This window comes from Capra hircus, chromosome 2 (genome assembly GCF_001704415.2).
Source record: "Capra hircus breed San Clemente chromosome 2, ASM170441v1, whole genome shotgun sequence".
Classification (NCBI taxonomy): Eukaryota; Metazoa; Chordata; class Mammalia; order Artiodactyla; family Bovidae; genus Capra; species Capra hircus.
In genome coordinates, this window is record NC_030809.1 from 68,794,717 (window position 1) to 68,817,399 (window position 22,683).

The 22,683-nt window shown below is 36.6% G+C and overlaps 1 protein-coding gene across 2 annotated transcripts in view; it reads right to left on the reverse strand.

Annotated features, from left to right (window-relative positions):
• The window catches only part of DPP10 (dipeptidyl peptidase like 10), a 771,622-nt gene that overhangs the window by 352,480 nt on the left and 396,459 nt on the right, over positions 1–22,683 (reverse strand). For both annotated transcript variants that reach the window (XM_005676208.3, XM_005676210.2), the window contains exon 5: positions 6,375–6,449. In XM_005676208.3, coding sequence (XP_005676265.1) covers positions 6,375–6,449 — 75 coding nt within the window. The remainder of the gene's footprint in view (positions 1–6,374; positions 6,450–22,683) is intronic.

A 22,683-nucleotide genomic window follows, 5' to 3' on the forward strand; every position in this document is an offset into this window, starting at 1 on the left:
ACAATTGCACTCATCTCACATGCTAGTAAAGTAATGCTCAAAACTCTCCAAGCCAGGCTTCAGCAATACGTGAACTGCGAAATCCCTGATGTTCAAGCTGGTTTTAGAAAAGGCAGAGAAACCAGAGATCAAATTGCCAACATCTGCTGGATCATGGGAAAAGCAAGAGAGTTCCAGAAAAACATCTATTTCTGGTTTATTGACTATGCCAAAGCCTCTGACTGTGTGGATCACAATAAACTGTGGAAAATTCTGAAAGTGATGGGAATACCAGACCACCTGACCTGCCTCTTGAGAAATCTGTATGCAGGTCAGGAAGCAACAGTTAGAACTGGACATGGAACAACAGACTGGTTCCAAATAGGAAAAGGAGTACGTCAAGGCTGTATATTGTCATCCTGCTTCTTTAACTTATATGCAGAGTACATCATGAGAATCGCTGGACTGGAAATAACATAAGCTGGAATCAAGATTCCTGGGAGAAATATCAAAAACCTCAGATATGCAGATGACACCACCCTTATGGCAGAAAGTGAAGAGTAGCTAAAAAGCCTCTTGATGAAAGTGAAAGTGGACAGTGAAAAAGTTGGCTTAAAGCTCAACGTTCAGAAAACAAAGATCATGGCATCTGGTCCCATCACTTCACGGGAAATAGATGGGGAAACAGTGTCAGACTTTTTTGGGGGGGGCTCCAAAATCACTGCAGATGGTGACAGCAGTCATGAAATTAAAAGTTGCTTACTCCTTGGAAGAAAAGTTATGACCAACCTAGATAGCATATTCAAAAGCAGAGACATTACTTTGCCGACTAAGGTCTGTCTAGCCAAGGCTATAGTTTTTCCTGTTGTCATGTATGGATGTGAGAGTTAGACTGTGAAGAAGGCTGAGCGCCGAAGAATTGATGCTCTTGAACTGTGGTGTTGGAGAAGACTCTTGAGAGTCCCTTGGACTGCAAGGAGATCCAACCAGTCCATTCTGAAGGAGATCAACCCTGGGATTTCTTTGGAAGGAATGATGCTAAAGCTGAAGCTCCAGTACTTTGGCCACCTCATGCGAAGAGCTGACTCATTGTGAAAGAGTTTTATGCTGGGAGGGATTGGGGGCAGGAGGAGAAGGGGATAGCCGAGGATGAGATGGCTGGATGGCATCACGGACTTGATGGACGTGAGTCTGAGTGAACTCCGGGAGATGGTGATGGACAGGGAGGCCTGGCGTGCTGCAATTCATGGGGTCGCACAGAGTCAGACACGACTGAGCAACTGAACTGAACTGGCAGTGTTTATATGGATATATATTGAGTACACCTACTTTTATATATGATTATATAAATATACTCAAGAGACTACAGTCACAAGAAACATGCCTAGGGAGATGGATATGCTTGATTAAATACTAGACCATAATGGATAAAATTTGGGGGTCTGAGTATACTTCATGTGTAGTGTAGGGTAAGGGAGTTAGAGAAGGCAAGGTTTGTAAAAAGAATGAGACCAGCACTTTACAGGGATAGTTCACCTTTAATGAGGCGAGAAGGGGCAGCAGTCAGATTAGTGAGCTGCCGCACTAACCCAAGAAAAGAGTAAGCATATATAGGCACATATGTGGAAATCTACTGTCTTAAGGGGGCCTATTCTTCTTCAAGGTTGTTTAGAGTAGTTATCTCCTAAAAGGCTGGGGCAAGGGATTCTGGAGATGGGCCAGAGGCTGGACTGGCTGGGAACTGGGCGTAATCAATCTAAATGTCCATTTTTTTTCTTCAGGTGAGAGAGTTCTTTGTTTTGCATTCAATGGTGGGGAGGATCTGGAGGGGAGTTTTAAGTCCAGGCTATTTTGAGCCATGTAACTTTCCTTCAGGTAGGATGAATATGAAATATTTGGGGACTATGTTAGCCAGCCTCTAAGTTGGTCTCCCCAGGTCCTCACCATCTGGTAGTCCTCTCCAACACTGAATTAGACCTGACTCATGTGACACACAAAAAAGTGAAAGTAACAGACATTTCCATCTTCATCTTCTGCCTACTCAGCCGGGGACAATCCTAGAACCACGTCATGGGGACACTCAAGCTGTGCTGAAGCAAGTTTCATGTAGAGGAACCTGAGGCCTCGTGCCATCAGCAAGTACGGGTGAACCAAGCTCTACCTTGGCTGTATATCTTCCAGCCTCAGTCAAGCCATCATATGATTGCAGCCCCAGCTGATACCTGATTGCAACATCATCAAAGCAAGAACCATCCACCTAAGCCAATCCCCAGTTCCTTATACACACATACTGTGAAGAAAGTTTTTTTTTTTCAAAGTCACTAAGTTTCAGGTAATTTATTGCATAGTAAATTAAAACTAATACAGATGGTGTATATGTATGTGTGATGTGTGTGTGTATGTGTGGGTGCAAGTATCCAATTAGTAGTTAGGCTGTATATAATCTATGGATTTAATAATTAGTCCATCTTTAAGATAAAGTTCTTTGTTAGTAAAGATGGTAATATAGCAGATTATGTATTGCCTGTAAACATTACTGAGAGTGACTGAACTGAACTGAACTGAAGGGCAGTATAAATCACACAACCATTTGGAAAACATTTTTTCAATATATAAAAAGACCCTTAAAATATTTTCTATCTGAATGCCTATTTCAATCAAAAATAATTATTTGAAATATATCAACCACTTAAATATAAGGAATAAAACTATTAAACTCTCAGAAGCAATCCTAAGGTTAAAATTTCATGACCTTGAATTTGGCAATGTATTCTTAGGTATAGCAACAAAAAGCATGTGTAATAAGAGAAAAATAGATAAATCATACTTCATCATAATTTTTTAAATGCATGCACCAAAGGACATTATCAAAAAAGTGAAAAGAGAATATACTGAGTAGAAAAAAATATTTGCAAGCCTTATGTTTGATAATGGTCTGCTATCTGGAATGTCTGAATAGCTCTCAAACTCAACTACAATAACAACAAAAAAAAGGTAACAGACATAAATACGCATTTCTCCAAAGAAGAAACCACAAAAGGCACACAAGCGTATTAAAATACACTTAACATCATTAGCCTAATTATGGAGATTTACACCTAAGCCGCAATGAGATACCAATTAGAATAGCTATGATAAGAATGGAAAATAACAACTGGTGAGGATTCAGACAAACTGGTACATTTTACACGTTGCCAGTATGAATGTAAAATGGTGCAGCAATTTTAGAAAGTTGTTTAGTGGTTTCTCAAAAAGATAAACAGAATTATCATATTACCCAATGATTCTACACCTCAATATATTTACCTCCAAAGACAAAAATATGTAATCAAAAAACTTCTTGTGTACAAATGTTCACAGCAGCACTATTTATAATGGTCAAAAAGTCGGGAGGAAAGCCAAATAAACTTCCATGGATGAATGGATAAAGAAACATGGTACAAACATATAATGAAATAGTATTCAACCATAAAAAAATAATGAAGTATTAATATATATTATAATTCATATAAACCTAAAAAAATAGGTGGAGGAAACAAGATGAAAGGTCATATACTCCATGATTCTATTCGTGTAAAATATCCAAAATAAGTGAATTCGTAGGTAGAAATTAGATTCATGATTATGAGAGTGTAGAGCAGGGAAGAATGAGGAATTACTGATTAATGGGAATAGGCTTTTCTTCTGGGATGATTAAAATGTTTCAGAACAAAATAGAGTGTTTGAACAGTATTGTGAATATATTAAATACCACTGAATTGTACATTTTAATATAGTTAATTTTGTTAACTATTGTGAATTTCAGTTCAGTTCAAATTTTGTTATATCTTTTCATTCATAAACTCCTTTTATAAAAATGGATCCCATAAGATATTAATTAAAGAAAAGGGGGATACACTCAAAAACATTTTCAAAACTGTCTAAAACAATGCTTGATATATGATAATTCTTGTTTCTCTACTTTTTTATATATAGGGAGATAAAAGGAATAAAACACACCAAAATAATTTGAGTGGATGTGTTTGGGTTGGTTGGAATTTATATGAACTTTTTCCCTGTTTCTGTTAATGAGCTTTATCTATGTGTACACACACACTGACAGACACACCGGCTAATCACAACATTTAATTTCTTTAAAACCAATTATCCCAAATTGCCATCTCAGGGTACACCATCATTTCTATTAAATTGTCTTTAATTGGGTTTCAACAAAATTTATACATTTATTTTTTTTCTCACTAAATTGTCAATCTCTGGGCTTGTCTGAATTGACTGCTATACCTCAAAGACTTAACGTTGCTTCCAAGAAGCCTCATGTAGTCTGCCCACCTGGAATGTTTTTCTATTCATCCTTACCTATTTGACTCTCAGAGCCCAGCCCATGCTTCCCTTTCTATCATGATTATCTTGAATGGAATTTTTTCTGTTGTTTAATATCACCATGCCTATAACGCATCCTTCAAGGCTCTATGTGAATATAAGTGTTTGAGTGGTATCACCTCTAACTGATTGTATGTTTCTTAAAGGAGGAGCTTCAATCTTGTATGTGCCTATAGGTGCACATACCACACCCTGCAGAATTATAGTCCAGGAGTTTGTACTTAATAGATGATGAATAAATAAGAATATATGAATGCAGTATAGAAGATTATTAAATTTCATTTGATCATTTTTTACTTATTAATGTAAAGTGAGCTTCCTCTCACTTCCAAAGACTATGTCAATAAAATATCTCATTCTTTCTGAAATTAAGCAAAAATAAAAAAGGGGGTTATTAAGGTTGATCTATAGGTATATTTTGGTGTTATATATATTTTCACATAATTCTGATATATTTTTCCCCAGTATCCAAAATCAACCTAATTTTGCATATTACATTCCAGAGTGTAATATGCTAAGTGTGACCCAGTTGATATACATTTTAAGAAAATTTTCCTAGCTATAGATATGAAATACTTTTCTGCTATGTATTTTCTATAAGTTTTATTGATTACATTTAAATCCATAATACATTTTGAGATTTTACATAATGTGAAACTTAAGTCAGTATATTTATGGGGCTTTTGCTTGCTTGATATGCCCATGGATGTCCAATTGCTTCAGGACCACTTGTTGAAAGTACTGTCTTTCTGCCATTGAATTGCTTTTGCACTTCTGTCAAAAATCAGTTAGGCAGATTTGGATGTGTATATTTTTGAGTTCTATTTTCTGTTTCATTGATCTGTGTGTTTATCCTTCTGCTAGTTCTATATGTCTTAATTATTACTGAAAGCTATATAATGTCATTTTAATTAAAACTCTTTAGATAAATATTATTTCAAAACCTTAAGGAAATTGTATTATTTTTGCTTCTGAAACAAGCATTTTTCCTACATAGTTTTCAAAATCTCAATGAATAGAACACAAAACAAAGGTGAAGGAAAAGGGTCAAATTTTATAACAGAAAAAAAATGTCTTTGATTACAATCTCCTTGTCTTTTGTAGTATAAATTAATTATTTTAAATAAGAAACATAAACTTGTCCAAAAATATAGCATATGTATATTTCAAAAGACTAAAACCATCAAGGAGAGGGTTCTTTGAACTGTAAAATGTCATGTGCTCAAAGGCTTTCAATGCATTATATGAACCTTTCTGCTTTAAGTCTATAAATTTTTATTATCTGCCTTAAACCACACAAAACTTCCTTGAATAATTTCCAATCATTTATTTTCTAAAGAATCTAATCTGCTGAACTGCCTTCTCAACATTCACTTTGCTTTTTAACAGTGCGAATTATATCTAAGTACAAGATACTCCACAACCATGCATGTTACTCTAATTGTGCTATAGAGCTGACATGGAATAATGAAATGCTAATTGCAATTAGAACATTTTATTTATTCAGAATTGATTCCTTGCCTTATTCCACTTTCAGAATTTTCTACAACTATAGGGTTATGCTCAAACACCACCAAATAATCATTGACCATAAACTGAATTAATGTTTTTACCAGTTCCCTCCAACAATACACATTGCAGCTCAGGGAACAGCTATTAGGAAATTCCTTAATCAACATATACATATGACAGTTAATTCCCACATATTAAGCCTTATGTGGGAATATCAAAAGCCCCTATTTTTTGGATTTGCTGAGTTCTACCACACTCCCCACTAAAAGACGTGGCTTTGTATCTAGCCAGTACCTTGCAGATTGCTCCAGTAATTTACTAGCTAGGTATGAAAGAAAGGACAGTATCACCAAAATTCTCTTGTGCCATCTTAGTTATCAATAATCACCAGTAGCTATTGGACATGCCAAATTTTCTCTAGAGTAGATGACACAAAAAACTATGAACTGTTACCTGAGTGCACTACAAATAATACATTTTTGCAAAGAAGTTCATTCCTTTACCTGTTTGACATCATATGCCAGAAGAACATATTTTAAATCTGGTGAAACTGAATGTCTTGATGCTTTGAAGGTTACCTGAAAGTAAAAAGAAACAATTATTTTAAAACATTTAATAACAGAAAGGTTAATAAGCATTTAGATATGTAAATATTAAAAATATCTCCATTATCCTCATAATACTGTAAAATAAGCATTCTCATTCACACTTTAAGTCTAAACAGTCATGAACACAGATGGACATAAAAACTTGGAAGAGCCTATATTAGACATTTCATTAAGAAAAATATTTGCCCCATATGTCCTCTACATTTTAACACTATAGACTAGGCTAATATTTTCATTATAGAAACAAAAACAAAACACCACTGAATTTCTTCAAAGTAATCAAAATGCTTTTACATTTGCATGCTGGATCAATCAAAAGGAAAAGAAACAGTGGAATTCTATGGTGTCATGATATTCTGTCTTTGCATTTTAGTTTTACCACTGGTTATACATTTATATTTTTTAAAAGACATATATTAAAGACAAAATCTCCTTAAAGAAAACCCCCAGAGTAAATGTTTTAATTATCTTGATTACTATATATATATGGCATATACAGCTTCCCTGGTGGCTTAGACGGTAAAGAATCCTCCTAGATGTGGGAGACCTGGCTTCAATCCCTGGATTGGGAAGATCCCTTGGAGAATGGAATGGCTACCCACTCCAGTATTCTTACCTGGAGAATTCAATGGACAGAGGAGCCAGGTGGGCTACAGTCCATGGAGTCGCAGAGTTGGACACAACTGAGCGACTTTCACTTTCAAGTTCATACAAACTTGAAATGTGTTTATATGGTATATAAACAACTATGCTACAGATGTTCTATTTTGAGCCCTTCATTTTACCATTGAATAGATCTGATATAGAGAGTGGGGAAATTGTTTTATTTGAAGTAGAGTTTATACATAGCTTCAAATCTAGAGAAGGCAAGGAAATTGAGTTGACGCATCAAAAGCCTACACAATACAAACCAAAAAATGAACTCTATATGGATTTTAAGCAAACTAATTTTTAATGATTTTTGCAGAGAAATACATGTATAAATAATTGTACACAGGGCAGTTTCCACAACACTTCTCCAAGAAAAAACAAAAAAGGATGAAGTCAAGGTTTTAGTACTTATAAATTTTCAAACATATTGGAAAGGATAGGAAGCTCCGACTAACCAACATTTAGCAAACTCTCTGTGGTATAATAGAAATATGTATTTGGGCTTTTCCCTGGCTCCTGACACAGAGCTTCTAAAATGCTTGGGGGAACTTCCCTGGTGGCCCAATAGTTGATACTCCAGGTTTCCTCTGCAGTGGGCATGGGTTTGATCTGTTTGGAAAACTAAGAACTTATATACCCTGCAGCACCACCAGATAAATAAATAATTGAAATCTGTTACAAATGATTTAAACAATAAAATCCTTGGAATTTCTTGAGTGATAGAAGGGTCTTTTGTCATTGATAACTAGCCCACTTTGACCATATCTGATAAAAGTTATTGAGATGACTCCAGAAGTAGGGGTGATGGAAGAGTGACTAGATAGCTTCTGGATGGGGGCTGGTTACCAGAAGAACCAGCCACCTGATTAGAGGGGTAGCACTTTGGACCCTACTTGGAGGTCAGGGAGGGTGGTGGCACTGGAGATGAAGTTTAATCACATTGCCAGCAACTTAACCAACCAGTCCTAGCTAACAAAATCTCAGTGAAAGCCTTGAATGATGAGATTTGTAGAAGCTTCCTTGATGATAAACATATCGGTATAGCAGGAGAGGATGCATATCAGCTCTGAGAGAGAGACTGTGCTTAGGACCCTTCTTCATTTACCCTATTTACCTCTTCATCTGGCTTTCCATTTGTATTCTTTATAATAAACCAGTGATCATAACTATAGCTCTTTCTGTATCATTCGATCAAATTATCAAATTGGGGGCAGTCACTGTGTCATTAACCTGTGGGTTTTTCACGAACTCTGGGGAATTAGTATCAGAAAGAATTGAATTGTAAGTCTGTGCTGTGCTTAGTCACTCAGTGATGTCTGACTCTGCAACACTTTGGACTGTAGGCTGCCAGGCCCCTCTGCCCATGGGATTCTCCAGGCAAGAATACTAGAGTGGGTTGCCATTTCCTCCTCCATGGTATCTTCCTGACCCAGGGATCCAGCCCATATCTTCTTTGTCTCCTGCACTGCAGGCTGATTCTTTAGCTTCTGAGCCATGGAAAAGCACCCCCTTACACACACACCCAGAGAATTGCTGAAATAACATAGTTTTCTTTTTTTTTTTTCATTTCTCAGCTAGATATGCAAGAGAATGGAGTGCTCTAGGAGAAAATACTTTTACATGGTAATGTTAATTTAGAAGAGGCGTTGTTTATATTCATCCATCTTATACCAGCCACTTTACAAGAACGGAATAATTGTTGGTAATAACTCATCTGAAGAAATTTGCTTTTCATTTTTTCAAAAAGCCATTTCAATAATAATGAAAATAACAACAAACTACAATCACAACAGCGGAGCTACCATCACAATTAGTAGAGCTATCATGTATCATATTATAAGCTCTGAAATTGCTTTGAACTCTGTAGTTCTCAACACTCCTCTCATGACAAAGCTGTAAGGTTCAGTTCAGTTCAGTTGCTCAGTCGTGTCCGACTCTGTGCGACCCCATGACTTGCAGCACTCCAGGCCTCCCTGTCCATCACCAACTCCCGGAGTTCACTCAAACCCATCTAGCCATCTCATCCTCTGTCGTCCCCTGTTCCTCCAGCCCCCAATCCCTCCCAGCATGAGTCTTTTCCAATGAGTCAACTCTTCACATGAGGTGGCCAAAGTACTGGAGTTTCAGCCTTAGCATCATTCCTTCCAAAGAACACCCAGGACTGATCTCCTTTAGAATGGACTGGTTGGATCTCCTTGCAGTCCATGGGACTCTTAAGAGTCTTCTCCAACACCACAATTCAAAAGCATCAATTCCTTGGTGCTCAGCTTTCTTCACAGTCCAACTCTCATATCCATGCATGACTACTGGAAAAACCAAAGCCTTGACTAGACGGACCTTTGTTGGCAAAGGAATGTCTCTGCTTTTGAATATGCTATCTAGGTTGGTCATAACTTTCCTTCCAAGGAGTAAGCTGTAAGGTAGGTAGCCTCATTCTAATTTTTTCACTAACTTAGTGTATGTAGAAATAATGGATATTAGCCTGTATGGAATTCAGAGTCACATAGAGAACACAAGGTCCTCTCTCTCACATGAATGCAGCATTAGGAGGTGCACTGTTACACAGATGAGGAGGTTCGGTGTTATTTAAAAATTGGTTAAAAGGGCAATACCTATCATTCCAGTCCAATGGGAATTCGAAAACTCTAATAATAACTGTTCTTAAATTTTTGTCAAGGTCACAGAGAAGGATACATCAAGAAAGAATGAAGGAGGAACTCCTTTCACAAGCCCTGTGCCAACAGGAGGTTCTTTCTTGTTTTCACTCCTTTCTTTCCTTCCTCTCACCCTCCTTCCTCCCTTCCTTCCTTCCTCCATCCCTCCCTCTCTCCCTTTTTTCCTTCTTTCCTTCCTTCCTCCTTCTTTCCCTCCTTCCTCCTTTCTCTCCTTTTTTATAGAGCTACACTGTCTGAAGTTTGAATTAAAGAAAATCTCATCTCCCTTGTCCCCGTCCACTCTCATATGATGTTGCTCACACAAATTAACTTCACATGTTCACAGGTGCATCTGAGCCTCTGGTAACAACATTTTAGTATCTTTTACAGTTCCTACAATTATCTAGTCTGGCACTTTATTAATTATCACTATACTGCCTCCAAGTTTATGCAGCATACAACCTGGGAAACATTCCAAACACCTTTTCAGAGGCCCAAGCTGTAGAAACTACTCTAAATTTAGAGAGCTGTGCACAGGTGGTGCTGCAAAGAGACTTGCTGATGATACACATATAAGACAGACATTCTTGCTGCTTAGCTAAGGGACATAGAAATCTCAGGAAAAAATCCCTCTTAGCATAAGCCATTTACATTATCATCTGTTGCATCTGGGAGATTAATTCTTCCTAGCAGAGCCCAGAGACCCTTTGGTGTACATTGACCCTAATTATAGACGTTAATATAGTTCCAGTTGACTCTCAACTTGATAAGGCCACAAATTAGCATTTTGGGAAGTTTATTATTGCCAATAATGCTATTTTGTTACCTATATATTTAATCACTTCATTACTATTGCAATAAAAGGATGCAGAGATATTTTCTACATGTGCTTATTGGTATTTTCAGCAGTGATGCTTACTAATGCATTTTTGGACAAAGAGCATTAAAATGCATGAACTCTGCCATCTAGGAACATTCAATTAAAGCCATATCAGGTAAGAGAAACAGAAAAACAGATATGCCAGTTGTCAATTTAACAACAATGAAAACAAGACATCTGATCAAGTTGAGAAACAAATGCATGCTTTCAGGCGGCTTGGGAAGATTCTGTAGTACCTCATTCTGTATATCACTCAACTGTACCAAAACTAACTTACTTAACGTTCAAAATAAGATGAGCATCATGCTAACCACTGAAGGTGCTACAAAGTTGAAAAACAAAGTCATTGGACATTTTCCCATCTCAAACTGGGCAGGATAAGACAAGAACCGTGTTTTTCCATGATAGAGCAGGAGTCCAAAATCCAAACGACTTAAAAGACTGGGTTTGTAGTGATAGAAAAGGGATGTCTGAGTGCACTGAGGCCAAATGGACTAGTGGGCAAGTATCCCCTAGGCTAGGTTATCTAAAGGAGCAGTAGCCCCTTGGTTTCAAATAACCATTATCATTTAAGAAATTATATACAGTAGTTCTAATATAATTTACCGTCATGGTTTTAAAATTATAGCTCAGTATTTTGAAATATGTATGGCTACCAGATTCTGCCTAGGGACTACTAGTTTGCTAACTTTTGGTAAAGCAATAACTGCCATAAGGATAAAGGTGAGGCGGGGGTCCGGGAGTGCAATCCTGGGAGAGTTACAGAAAAGAATGGTATATACTTCATATACTTGGCGGTAAAGTCAGTGAAAACTTCATAACCCAGTGTTTTCCAGTTATATGAAATTGCAGACTATATTATGAGAACAACCTTCAAAAATATACACAAAGCTTTAAAAGAGGTGTGGCCAGCCCCATGGATTAGTGCTAATCCATGAATGGTGAAATTTAAAGCCAAGGAAGCAATAAAGTCAGATTCGAATTTAGAATAATTCCTCTGACAATTGGGTGGAAAAGAAAATGAGCTGGTTCTAATGATATCTTGAGGTCAATTAGATCTGGGAAGAGGTTCTCATTGTCATCCAGATGAGCAATGTCAAGAAGTTTAGAAAGAGCCAAGGGCATAGAAACGAGGGGACATACGCAAGGGAGATGGTTGATAAAAACAAAATGATTTAATGACTATATCTGAAAACCAAGAAAAGAAACTGTACAAAACAAATATGGGTTTTCATGTTTTTAATCCATGGGTTAATGCTGTTACTGCAACCTCAGTTGGGGAAAAGCAAAAAAAAAAAAAAAAAAAAGGCATATTTTGAGGAAAATTTTAGACATATCATTTTTAGATAATGCTGTGGTTATAATCCCTGTGGAAACCTAATAGGGGATGTTTAAGATTTTCATGCAAAAGCCTGAAATTTAAATGAAATATCTGGGACTTTATGGAGTATTACATAAAAGGTTACATCCAATGCAAATTAATTCCCAAATAAAAGGAAAAAATTCTCAAACACCATGGTCTACCATGGGTGGAGCAGAAACAATACAGTTATTTTGAGTAATGTTTACTATTACTTTTATTCTTTGAATGTGTTTTCTTTATCATTGTATTATTATTCAATCTGTCCCACCTGCTGTAACAGCATCACCTCTCCCTACTCCTTATTTGAGTTCTATTTATCTCAAAGATCATTCTAATTCTCCCCCTTTAAGCCTTTTCTATCCTTTTCAGCATAAGTGATTCATCTGAGTCACATGTATATAATTATATGTACACTCCATCTCATCATTGATCACTGTTTCTGATTGCTCTTCTGGGTTGTTTGGAATCTCAATTTACATGTATTGCCACAGTAATGCCCCTATTAACAGGCTCCATTGCAATGATTCATTCTTGTCAGAAACATTATAACTGGAGGTAGAAATAGATAATGATGGTATTCTAAGTTGTCAGATATTGAATATCATGGCAAGAAATCATTAAACACAAACTTATATGTCAGAAGTGCCAGAAAATATAAAATATGCATTTGTATGACTTAAGGATGAGAAAAGACTGAGCAAGAGAAGAAGAATCAGAGATTGAATTAAAAATAAAACAAAAGTTGGTAAGAAAACTTGGGTACTTTAAAATTGAGAAATGTCAGATGCATAAGAACTGTACAGTTTAGGTGAATATTATTCTAGATCTTGTAACATGCTAGTAATAAATAAATACATAAATAAATAAATATATTTATGTATGCTGAGTGTTAAGTTTGCTTCAGTAGTATCTGACTTTTTGTGATCCTATAGACTGTAGCCTGCCAGGCTCCTCTGTTCATGGGATTCTCCAGGCAAGAGCACTGGAGTGGGTTGCCAGGCCCTCCTCCAGGGGATCTTTCCAACCTAGGGATCAAACCTGTGTCTCTTACGTCTCTCCTGCATTGACAAGTGGGTTCTTAAACCAATAGTACCACCTGGGAAGTCCGAATATATGCATAGGCATCTCTATTTAACAACAACAAAAATACTGATCTAAAAACTTTAGCTGGAGAATCTACTAAGTCTTAGCGTGTAAAAGAGTATATTTTCAACAAACATAGAATGATGAAAACAAGAAAACAAAACAGGTCTTTGAGAACCGTATGGTCTTTTTTTATTTTCTGCTCTCTTCACCTCATCCAACCAAAATGACTGCACACACATAAACACAAATACTCCTCATGTTAAATTATTTGGCTATAATGTCCCTAATTGTCTAATTTAATTTTAAACTGGTAATTTTAATAACTGACAAAAATGCTTTGAAAAGTCATCTCTTATTCTAGAAACAATAAAATATTACATTTTCAAATGTTTTGAAAAAGTTTCTTTTGCAACACAGTCTATAAGTGATTGTGAAATGATCATAAGGAAAGATTTCAAAAAGCCAGTTGAACTTAAGTGAATGGCAGGAGAGAAATAGTTACTATATCATTGATAAAAAGGGAAAGAGGACTGAGAGAAGGCAGAAAAGAATACAAACCAAATTGCAGTTTATTACGTGATACCAAAGATGGGCTCTCTTTCTCTGCCTAACTTCAAATAAAAGGAACAAGGACGAGGCAAAGAGATTACCTTCTATCTCGCAGATCTAAATAAAAACTTGATTGTTTGTTACCACCATAACTGTGTTTATATGCAAAGATTTAAAAAACCAGACCATTATTGTATTTTTTAATGTTGTCTTTTCTTAGCTACCCAATTACTTAGAAGAGTGTTTGAATTATATTTCTTTGTGCTACCTAGGACATTCATCTTGTATAAACATTAAATATGGCCACTCTTTTTTTCTTGGAAACTTGCATTTTATAGATACTAGAATAGTTTATTAAAATACTCAATGAAGAAAATGCCATGACACCAGTAGGTAGCTCTTAAGACTATTAAATCAGTACTTACTAACTCATGTAAAATGCCTCACATATACCTTCATTGCTCAATAACCATGAATAGCCAACTAATACTCTATTGATTTGGATCATATTCTATACACCAAAACATTTAAAAAACAATATTTTATCTTTAATAGAAGGTGATGACTAATGGTCTCTGAGTTCTATTAGTAACTTAAAACAGGGACAACTAGGTGACTTTGAAAAAAAAGTCAGTATTCCTCCACTCAAGAATACAATAAATTAGAAAAGTTTAAGCTGGGGAAAGTATAGAGATACTATAAATTACAAAATTATGCAAATTATTTCTCTGAAGTCAGCTGTGCTACTCTGATTCTTCTTGTCTTAATGTTTCCTAATCGCAATATTTCAAACATATTTTTAAAATGGATGCTATTACATTTAGGCAAAGAATATAACATACTAATTGTAATGTATTAAAGAATACAGTAGATAGAAATGTTATGGAATCCTAATAATATATCACATTAGGATTCCTGGATAAGTTTTCCTAATCATGGTCTAATATGATTTATTCAATATAATATTTATAAGATAGGTTGATTAGACTCCTCCAGTAGAAAATTACTTAAGTACAATTTTTGCTAATATTCCATTAGATAAATATTAGAGAGAAAACTCTAGTTAATAGAGTTAGAATTTTAAAATATGATATAGGAATTTCAAGTATTTTTGTCAGTGATATGACTTCATATCTGGCATAGGCCAGGGTATGGTTATCGAGAACTTTGCAATTTTTACATTTTAAAAAGAAAATATAAAGACCAATATTGCTTCATAAAAAAATTAACCTGGCTAAATCTTTAAATATGAGGAAAACATAGGACAATACTAATGCTGTAAAGATTAAATTTTCTTGAGACATGGTCATAAGTTGGTATGATATCATTAGTTTAGCATTGCCATAAGCAATTTCAAAGAAGCTAAGAGAACATAGGTTAGTAATGAAAAAGAAAATTATTTGTTGAGATTTAATGTATTCTGGTATATTCTTCAATAATATCAAGTTTGATATCTACTTTCTCTTATTTTCTATCTTTGATAAAATCATAATATATAAATAGTATAACATTAATTTGCTGTTTTCATCTTAATAGACTTTCAATGCATGGAATTAGACTAATAACTTTTCTGTCAGACCTGAGTTTGATCCCTGGGTTAGGAAGATCCCTTGGAGAAGGGAAAGGCTACCCACCCCAGTATTCTGGCCTGGAGATTTTCATGGACTGTATAGTCCAGAGGGTCTCAAAGAGTCGGATACATTGAGTGACTTTCACTTTCACTTAACTAAGTGTTGTTCATAAGAGATTTAACCTGTAAGTCCCAATTTTAAAAGCTTATGAAAAGGAATTCATAGACAAAATGAATCAATTGTCAATGCACATATGAGAAAATAATGCTCAATCTCACTCATAATTTAATAATTGCAAATCAGTGTAAAATTAATTACTATTTTTCAACAGCCAAAGTGATAATGGTTAACATGTTGGCAATACTTAATGATGGCCAGAGTAGATTAACAGGCAGTAACATATAACACTGGTGGACTTGCTTAACACAATTTGATGCTGTCTATTAAATTTCAAATGAACTTTTCTTTTTATGTACTGCTATGAATTTAGCCTACAAATATACTTCAAAAATGACTGTCAAGTATATTTATAAGAATATAATAGGAAATCAATATATGGTAGTACATTATGCAAGGGAATTCTATGAACTCACTAAATCATATCAGAAAAAAACAAAAGGCATCATAAAAAATATCTTCAATTTATACTATTAAGTGGATGAAAAAGGTAACCATCCATCCTGTGGAAATAAACAATTATACACATAAATATATACATATTTGACATATATTGTTTAAGTACAGATCATAGACATATTTCTGGAGAAATTTATGATGGGTGCAAATATCTTGGATGGCATCACCGATTCAATGGACAAGAGTTTGAGCAAGCTCTGGGAGTTGGTGATGGACAGGGAAACCTGGAGTGCTGCAGTCCATGGGATCGCAAAAAGTAGAACAGGACAGAGAGCATGAACTGAACTGAACAGATACATACATTGCTATACTCAAAATGTAATATTGAGGGAAATTTTTATCTTTATTAAGTATGGGAACACCAAACCACCTTACCTTCCTCCTGCAAAACCTGTATGCAGGTCAAGAAGCAACAGTTAGAACCAGACATAGAACAAAAAGACTGGTTCCAAATTGGGAAAGGAGTACATTAAGGCTGCATTGTTACCCCGCTTATTTAACTTATATGCAGAGTACATCATGTGAAATGCCAGGCTGGATAAAGCACAAGCTGGAATCAAGATTGCAGGAAGAAACATTAATAACTTCAGATATGCAGATGAAACCACCACTTATGGCAGAAAGTAAAGAGGAACTAAAGAGCACCTTGATGAAAGTAAAAGAGGAGAGTGAAAAAGCTGGCTTAAAATTCAACTTTCAAAAAATGAAGATCATGGCGTTCGGTCCCATCACTTTATTGCAAATAAATGGGGAAACAATGCAAACAGTGAGAGACTTATTTTCTTGGGCTCCAGAATCACTGCAGATGGTTACTGCAGTCATTAAATTAAAAGAGGCTTGCTCTTCAGAAGAAAAGCTATGACAAACCTAGACAGCATATTAAAAAGCAGAGACATTACTTTGCCAACAAAGGTCCATCTAGTCAATGCCGTGGTTTTTACAGTAGTCATGTATGGATGTGAGACTTGAACTACAAAGAAAGCTGAGTGCTGAAGAATTGATGCTTTTGAACTGTGGTGTTGGAGAAGACGCTTGAGAGTCCCTTGGAATGCAAGGAGATCAAACCAATCAATCCTAAATGAAATCAATCCTGAATATTCGTTGGAAGGACTGATGCTGAAATTGAAGCCAATACTTTGGCCACCTGAAATGAAGAGCTGATTCATTAGAAAAGACCTAGATGCTGGGAAAGATTGAAGGCAGGTGAAGAAGGGGATGACAGAGGGCGAGATGGTTCAATGGTATCATTGACTCAATGGACATGAATTTCACCCAACTCCAGGAGATGGTAAAGGACAAGGGAAGCCTGGCGTGCTGTAATCCACACGACTGAGCAACTGAACAACAGCAATAATATCAGAACTTTCTATGATAATGGAAAGGCTCCATATGAGCATTATCCAAATTGGTAGCCACTGGTTACACTTGGATATTGAATGTTTGAAATGTGACTGTTGTAACTAAAAAATAGATTTTTTAACTTTATTAGATTTTAAATAGTCAGATATGGCTAGTGACTGTCTTATTGGATAAGCCAATATACTGTATATATTTTCCAAACATGTTTTCACTATGTCATCTTATAAATGTCAATGAGGAAGACTAAAAGTAACATATTCTTAATTATACTAATTTTATAAAATATCAGTTGTTAATATTTAATGAACACATATAAATTATGAGACAAAGAACAAGAAGAAAGCCATATAACTGTAAAAAAATTATTACACTAAATGAGAGACTGTAAAAATAAATGCTTTGTTCCCCAAAAATAGAACTTACAATGTGAATTTGTTTGCCTTTTTGTTTTTTTGACTAGATATATGTATATATATAAAGATGTAAGATTTTCTGTATAAACTGGATTTGAATTTACTATTACTTTTGGTAAGAATAGAATATGTAGATGGAACGTGCATGCTTATGTGCTCAGTTGCTTCAGTCGCGCCTGTTGCTTCAGACTCTTTGTGAACCCTATGAACTGTAGCCCACCAGGCTCCTCCACCCATGGGATTCTCCAGGCGAGAACACTGGAGGACGTTGCCATGGCCTTCTCCAGGGGATATTCCCAACCAAGGGGTTGAACTGACATCTTTTAGTCTCCTACGTTGGCAGGCAGATTCTTTACCATTGGCTCCACCTGAGAAGTCCAAATGGAACATATCTCAACATAAAAAAGGACATTTATGACAAACCCACATCATACTTAACAGTGAAAATTTGAAAGCTTTTCCTCTAAAATCAGGAATAAAATAAGGATGCCAACATGCACCACTTCTAATTAACATAGTATTGGAAGTCTTAGCCACAGCAATCAGGCAAGAAAAAATACCCAAACTGGAATGGAAGGAATAAAACTGTCACTATTTGCAGATGGCATGAGCCTGTATATAGAAAACCCTGAAATATTCACCAAAAAAATTTAGAGCTAGTAAATAAATTCAGTAAGGCTGCAGGATATAAGAATAATATACAGAAATCTGTTGCTTTTCTATACATGAATATGCACTATAAGAAACAGAAAGCAAGAAAGCAATCCCATTTAAAATCACATCAAAGAGAATACAATACTGAGGAAAAAACTTAACCAATGAGTTGAAAGACCTATACTGTGAAAAGTATAAAACACTGATGAAGAAAACTGAAAATGATACAAAGAAATGGAAAAATATCCAATGTTCAAGGATCAGAAGAATTAATATTGTTAAAATTCCCATAGTACCCAAAGCAATTTACAGATTTAATGGAATCCCTATCAGAATATCCATGACATTTCTCACAGAACTAAAATATATAATCCTATAATTTATATAGAACTCCAAAGACCTCAAATTGCCAAAGCAATCTTGAGAAAAAAATACAAAGCTGCAATAACCAGTTTCCCTGATTTCAGACTATACTACAAAGCTATAGTAATGAAAATAACATATGCTGGCACAAAAGTAGACACACACATCCATGGAATGGAATACACAGCCCAGAAAGAAACCCACAAACTTATGGTCAATTAATCAACAACAAAGGAGGCAAGAATATGCAATGGAGAATAGACAGTTTTTTCAATAAGTGCTGCTGGGAAAACTGAACAGTTACATATGAAAGAATGAAAGTAGAGTATTTCCTCATACCATATACAAAAATAAACTCAAGATGGATTAAAGACCTCAATGTAAGACCCATAACCACCTGGAAGAAAATATAGGCACATATATAATTTATTTGATGGAAATTATAACAATATTTTTTAGGGACTCTCTCTCCTCAGGCAAAGGAAACAAAAGCAAAAATAAACAAACGGGACCTCATTAAACTTAAAAGCTTTCAGACAGCAAATAAAAGCACTAACAAAATGAAAGGCAATCTACTGAATGGGTGAAAATATTTGCAAATGACATGACTGATAGGACTTAATATCCAAAATATATTTACTGTATATTTGTCTTTACCAAGGAAGTTTTTCCTTTCATAATGTTCATGCTTCTCGTTGGGACCTTTCCTTTTTCCCTTAGATTAGTCTCATTAACACTTTTTGCAAAGCTGGCTTGGTGATTCTATAGTTTTAACTTCTGCTGTCTAAAATTTTTGATCTCTCCTTCAAGTTTGAATGAAACTGTTGCTGGGTAGTTTCCTTGGTTGTAGATTTTTCACTTCTATTACTTTAAATATATTCTGCCACCCTTCCTACCTGCAGAGTTTCTGCTGAAATAACTAATAGCCTAATAAGAGCTGCCATGCACGTAACTTGTTCTTTGCCTCTGCTGTTTTTAATATTCCTCTCTTTATCTTCACCATTTTAATTTCACTGTGTCTTAATGTGGTTCTCTTTGGGTTGATCCTGTTTGAGACTGTGTTTCCTGGATGTGGGTGTCTGATTTCTTTCTTAGGTTAGGGAAGTTTTAATCTATCATGTCCTCAGACATGTCCTTTGACCTTTTCTCTAATTCTTCTTTAAGACCCCTATAACATCAATAGTACTATGCTTAACATTGTACCAGAGGTCTCTTAAGCTGTCCTTATTTCTTTTTTAGCTCTTTTCTTTTTTCTTTATATCCTTAGTGGTTTCCACTACTCAGTCTTCCCGCTTGTTGATCTGTTCTTCTGCATCACTTAACCTATGGTTTATTCCTTTTAGTGTATTTTTTTCAGTACATACTCTTCATCTCTATTTGGTTCTTCTTTATATTGTATTACCCAGAAAGTTTGTTAGGGTTTTCCCATAACATTTTTCTAAAAAACCCAAACTTTCTGGCCAATCCAGTATTTTCTTACACTGTTAAAACGTCTAACTTTTCATTCTTCATCAATTCTTCTCTCAAGTTTGTTGATTATCTGTATTCTAATTATCTTGAACTCTTTATCTGTTAGATCGTATATCTCTATCCACTTCACTCAGTTCTTCTGGGTTCTATCTTGTTCTTTTGTTTAGAATGTGTTCCTCTGTTACTTTGCTCAGTTTGCTTAATTTGCTGTTTCTCTTTCTAGTTGTTGGTTAGGTTTCCTGACCTTGGAAAGTTGGAAAAGTGGCCTGGAAGTGGTCTAAGTAGGAGGTAGACATCCTGCATCTCAGCAGCACATTCCCCTCTGGTCATTAGAGCTCTATGCTCTTGGGGTGCCCCTATGTGGGCTAAGTGGGTCCTTCTCTCGTGGTGGCCTACTTTAGGCAGTATGGTAAGTGTGCTAGCCTCTAGTATGATTGGTTGCCAGGCCCTGTCTTGTACAAAAAGGCTGACAGCCACTGTGGGGCCCAGTCACAGGGTGGCTGGCTGTGGAACTCCAGGGCTAGTGCTGGCATACTCCGGGGCAGTGCTAAGTTCTAGGCGGATGGCTTTTGGGCTTTTCGCTTTCTTGGATTTAGTGTTGGTCTGCTGATGGGTTAGGCTGGATACTTACATGACTGGCTATAGGTTCTAGGATATCCCAAAGCTGGTACTGATCACTGGAGAGTTGGGCAGCTGGCAGAGGAGTACAAAGCGCTCATGCTTCATGGGTAAAGCCAGGTCCAAGGGCTAGTGCCATCTGCTGGCAGACTGAGCTGGGTCATAGGGTGTTGGTGTTGAACTGCTAGTGAATGAGGCTGATCACAAAGCTAGAACTGGCTGGCTGCTGGGAGGGCCCAGGGCCCAGAAGGTTCCAGGGACCATTCCTGCCCACTGATGGATAAAGCAGTGTCCCATGGTCTCTGGCTGCAGGGCGCTCCTGGGGGTCCTTGATCTATTACCTGTGTACTGGTGTATGAGTGATCTTCATGGGCCCTATGGGGACAGGGTCATGTCCAGGGCTGGAATGGGCTCAGGGAGTCTTAAGGCAGCCAGCCTGCTGGTATGTGGGACTGCCTCACTGCCCAGCTGGTTGCTTGGCCTGAGGGGTTCCAGTACTGGTATCTATGGGCTGGTAGGTGGGGGCAAGCCAGGGTCTTGTTTTAATAAGCTAGAGGGAAGCTTCCAAGATGTCCTTTGATAGCATCAGTATCCACCTGGTAGAAGGAGCTCCCCAAAATGGCTGTTGCCAGTACCTGTATCCTCAGGGTGAGCTCCAGTTACCTCTTGCCTCTCCAGGAGACTCTCAAAAGATCAGCAGATGGATCTGACCTAGGATCCCCTCAAACTACTGCTTCTTCCCTGGGTCCCACAATGTGTGAGATTTTGTCTATGTATGCACTTTATGAGTGAAGTCCTTATGCTCCACAGTCCTCTGGATCTCCTAAAGTAAGCACCTCTGAATTTCACACATATGTTTTGCATAAATGTATAAATAAAGCCATACATTTTGGTGACTCCACTTTTTGCTTTAGTACTGCCAGGCTGGGGAGCCCAGTGTGGGACTCAGATTCCTTTCTCTTTGGGAAGAATCTCTGCATTTGTAATTATTCTCCCATTTTGGATCATTTTCCTGGAGGACTGGGTCTGGAATATACACTGTAACTCTGCCCCTCCTACCTGTCTTGTTGTGGTTCCTTCTTTATATCCTTACTTGTAGATCTTTTCTAGTAGATTCTGGTCTCTCTCATTAGTGCTTGTTCAATAAATAGTTGTAACTTTGATATGCCCATGAGAGAAGGTGAGCTCAGGGTTTTCCTACTCTGCCATCTTTGTATGCCTTACCTGAGGCTAGACTTTTAACAAATAAGTTTTCCATGATTATAGCCAGTATGTGAAACCATCTGGCTGGTCAGAAGTTTCTGAAAACTTTATTTCAAATCTTAAGAGGTGACATTTTGGTTATTTTTATCCAACAATTATTTGCTTGTAACATTGTTTGTTTGTTTGTTTGTTTTTCCATCACGTAGCTCTTTACTCTATCATGGATAGAAAATAAGTTCCTTAATTTATTGGTGGTAAAAAGATTTGTATCTATCTGCTACCCCAAATGCTCAATGGCAGAATAAGTGAATATTAAACAAAAATACTACAGTGGTATGCAAATCAACTGATGCTATCTCTATGCATGATAAGTCCAAAAATTTCTCTTGGTTCTAGTCAAATCTATTTCATAATGACCTATAAATAAACAGTTGTGAGGCAGGAGATAGATGGGCCCCAGGCTGAGCAGCTGGAGTTTCTCCCCTATGGACAGATACTCCAAAATAGCAGGAGGGAGGAGAGGCTAAGCCCAGCCCAGATAAGAGATAAAGGATGACATATTCATCATTCCCAAAGGCAGAGACATTCCTGACTACATAGAACATGTATAGAACAGCTCCTTGAAGAACCATAATGGAGGGGGTGCCACCCCACTGTAAGTGACTGACTTTTCACTAGTGTCCATCTTGGCGGAGAAATGCACACACATATGGGAGGACCCTCAGATCAACCAA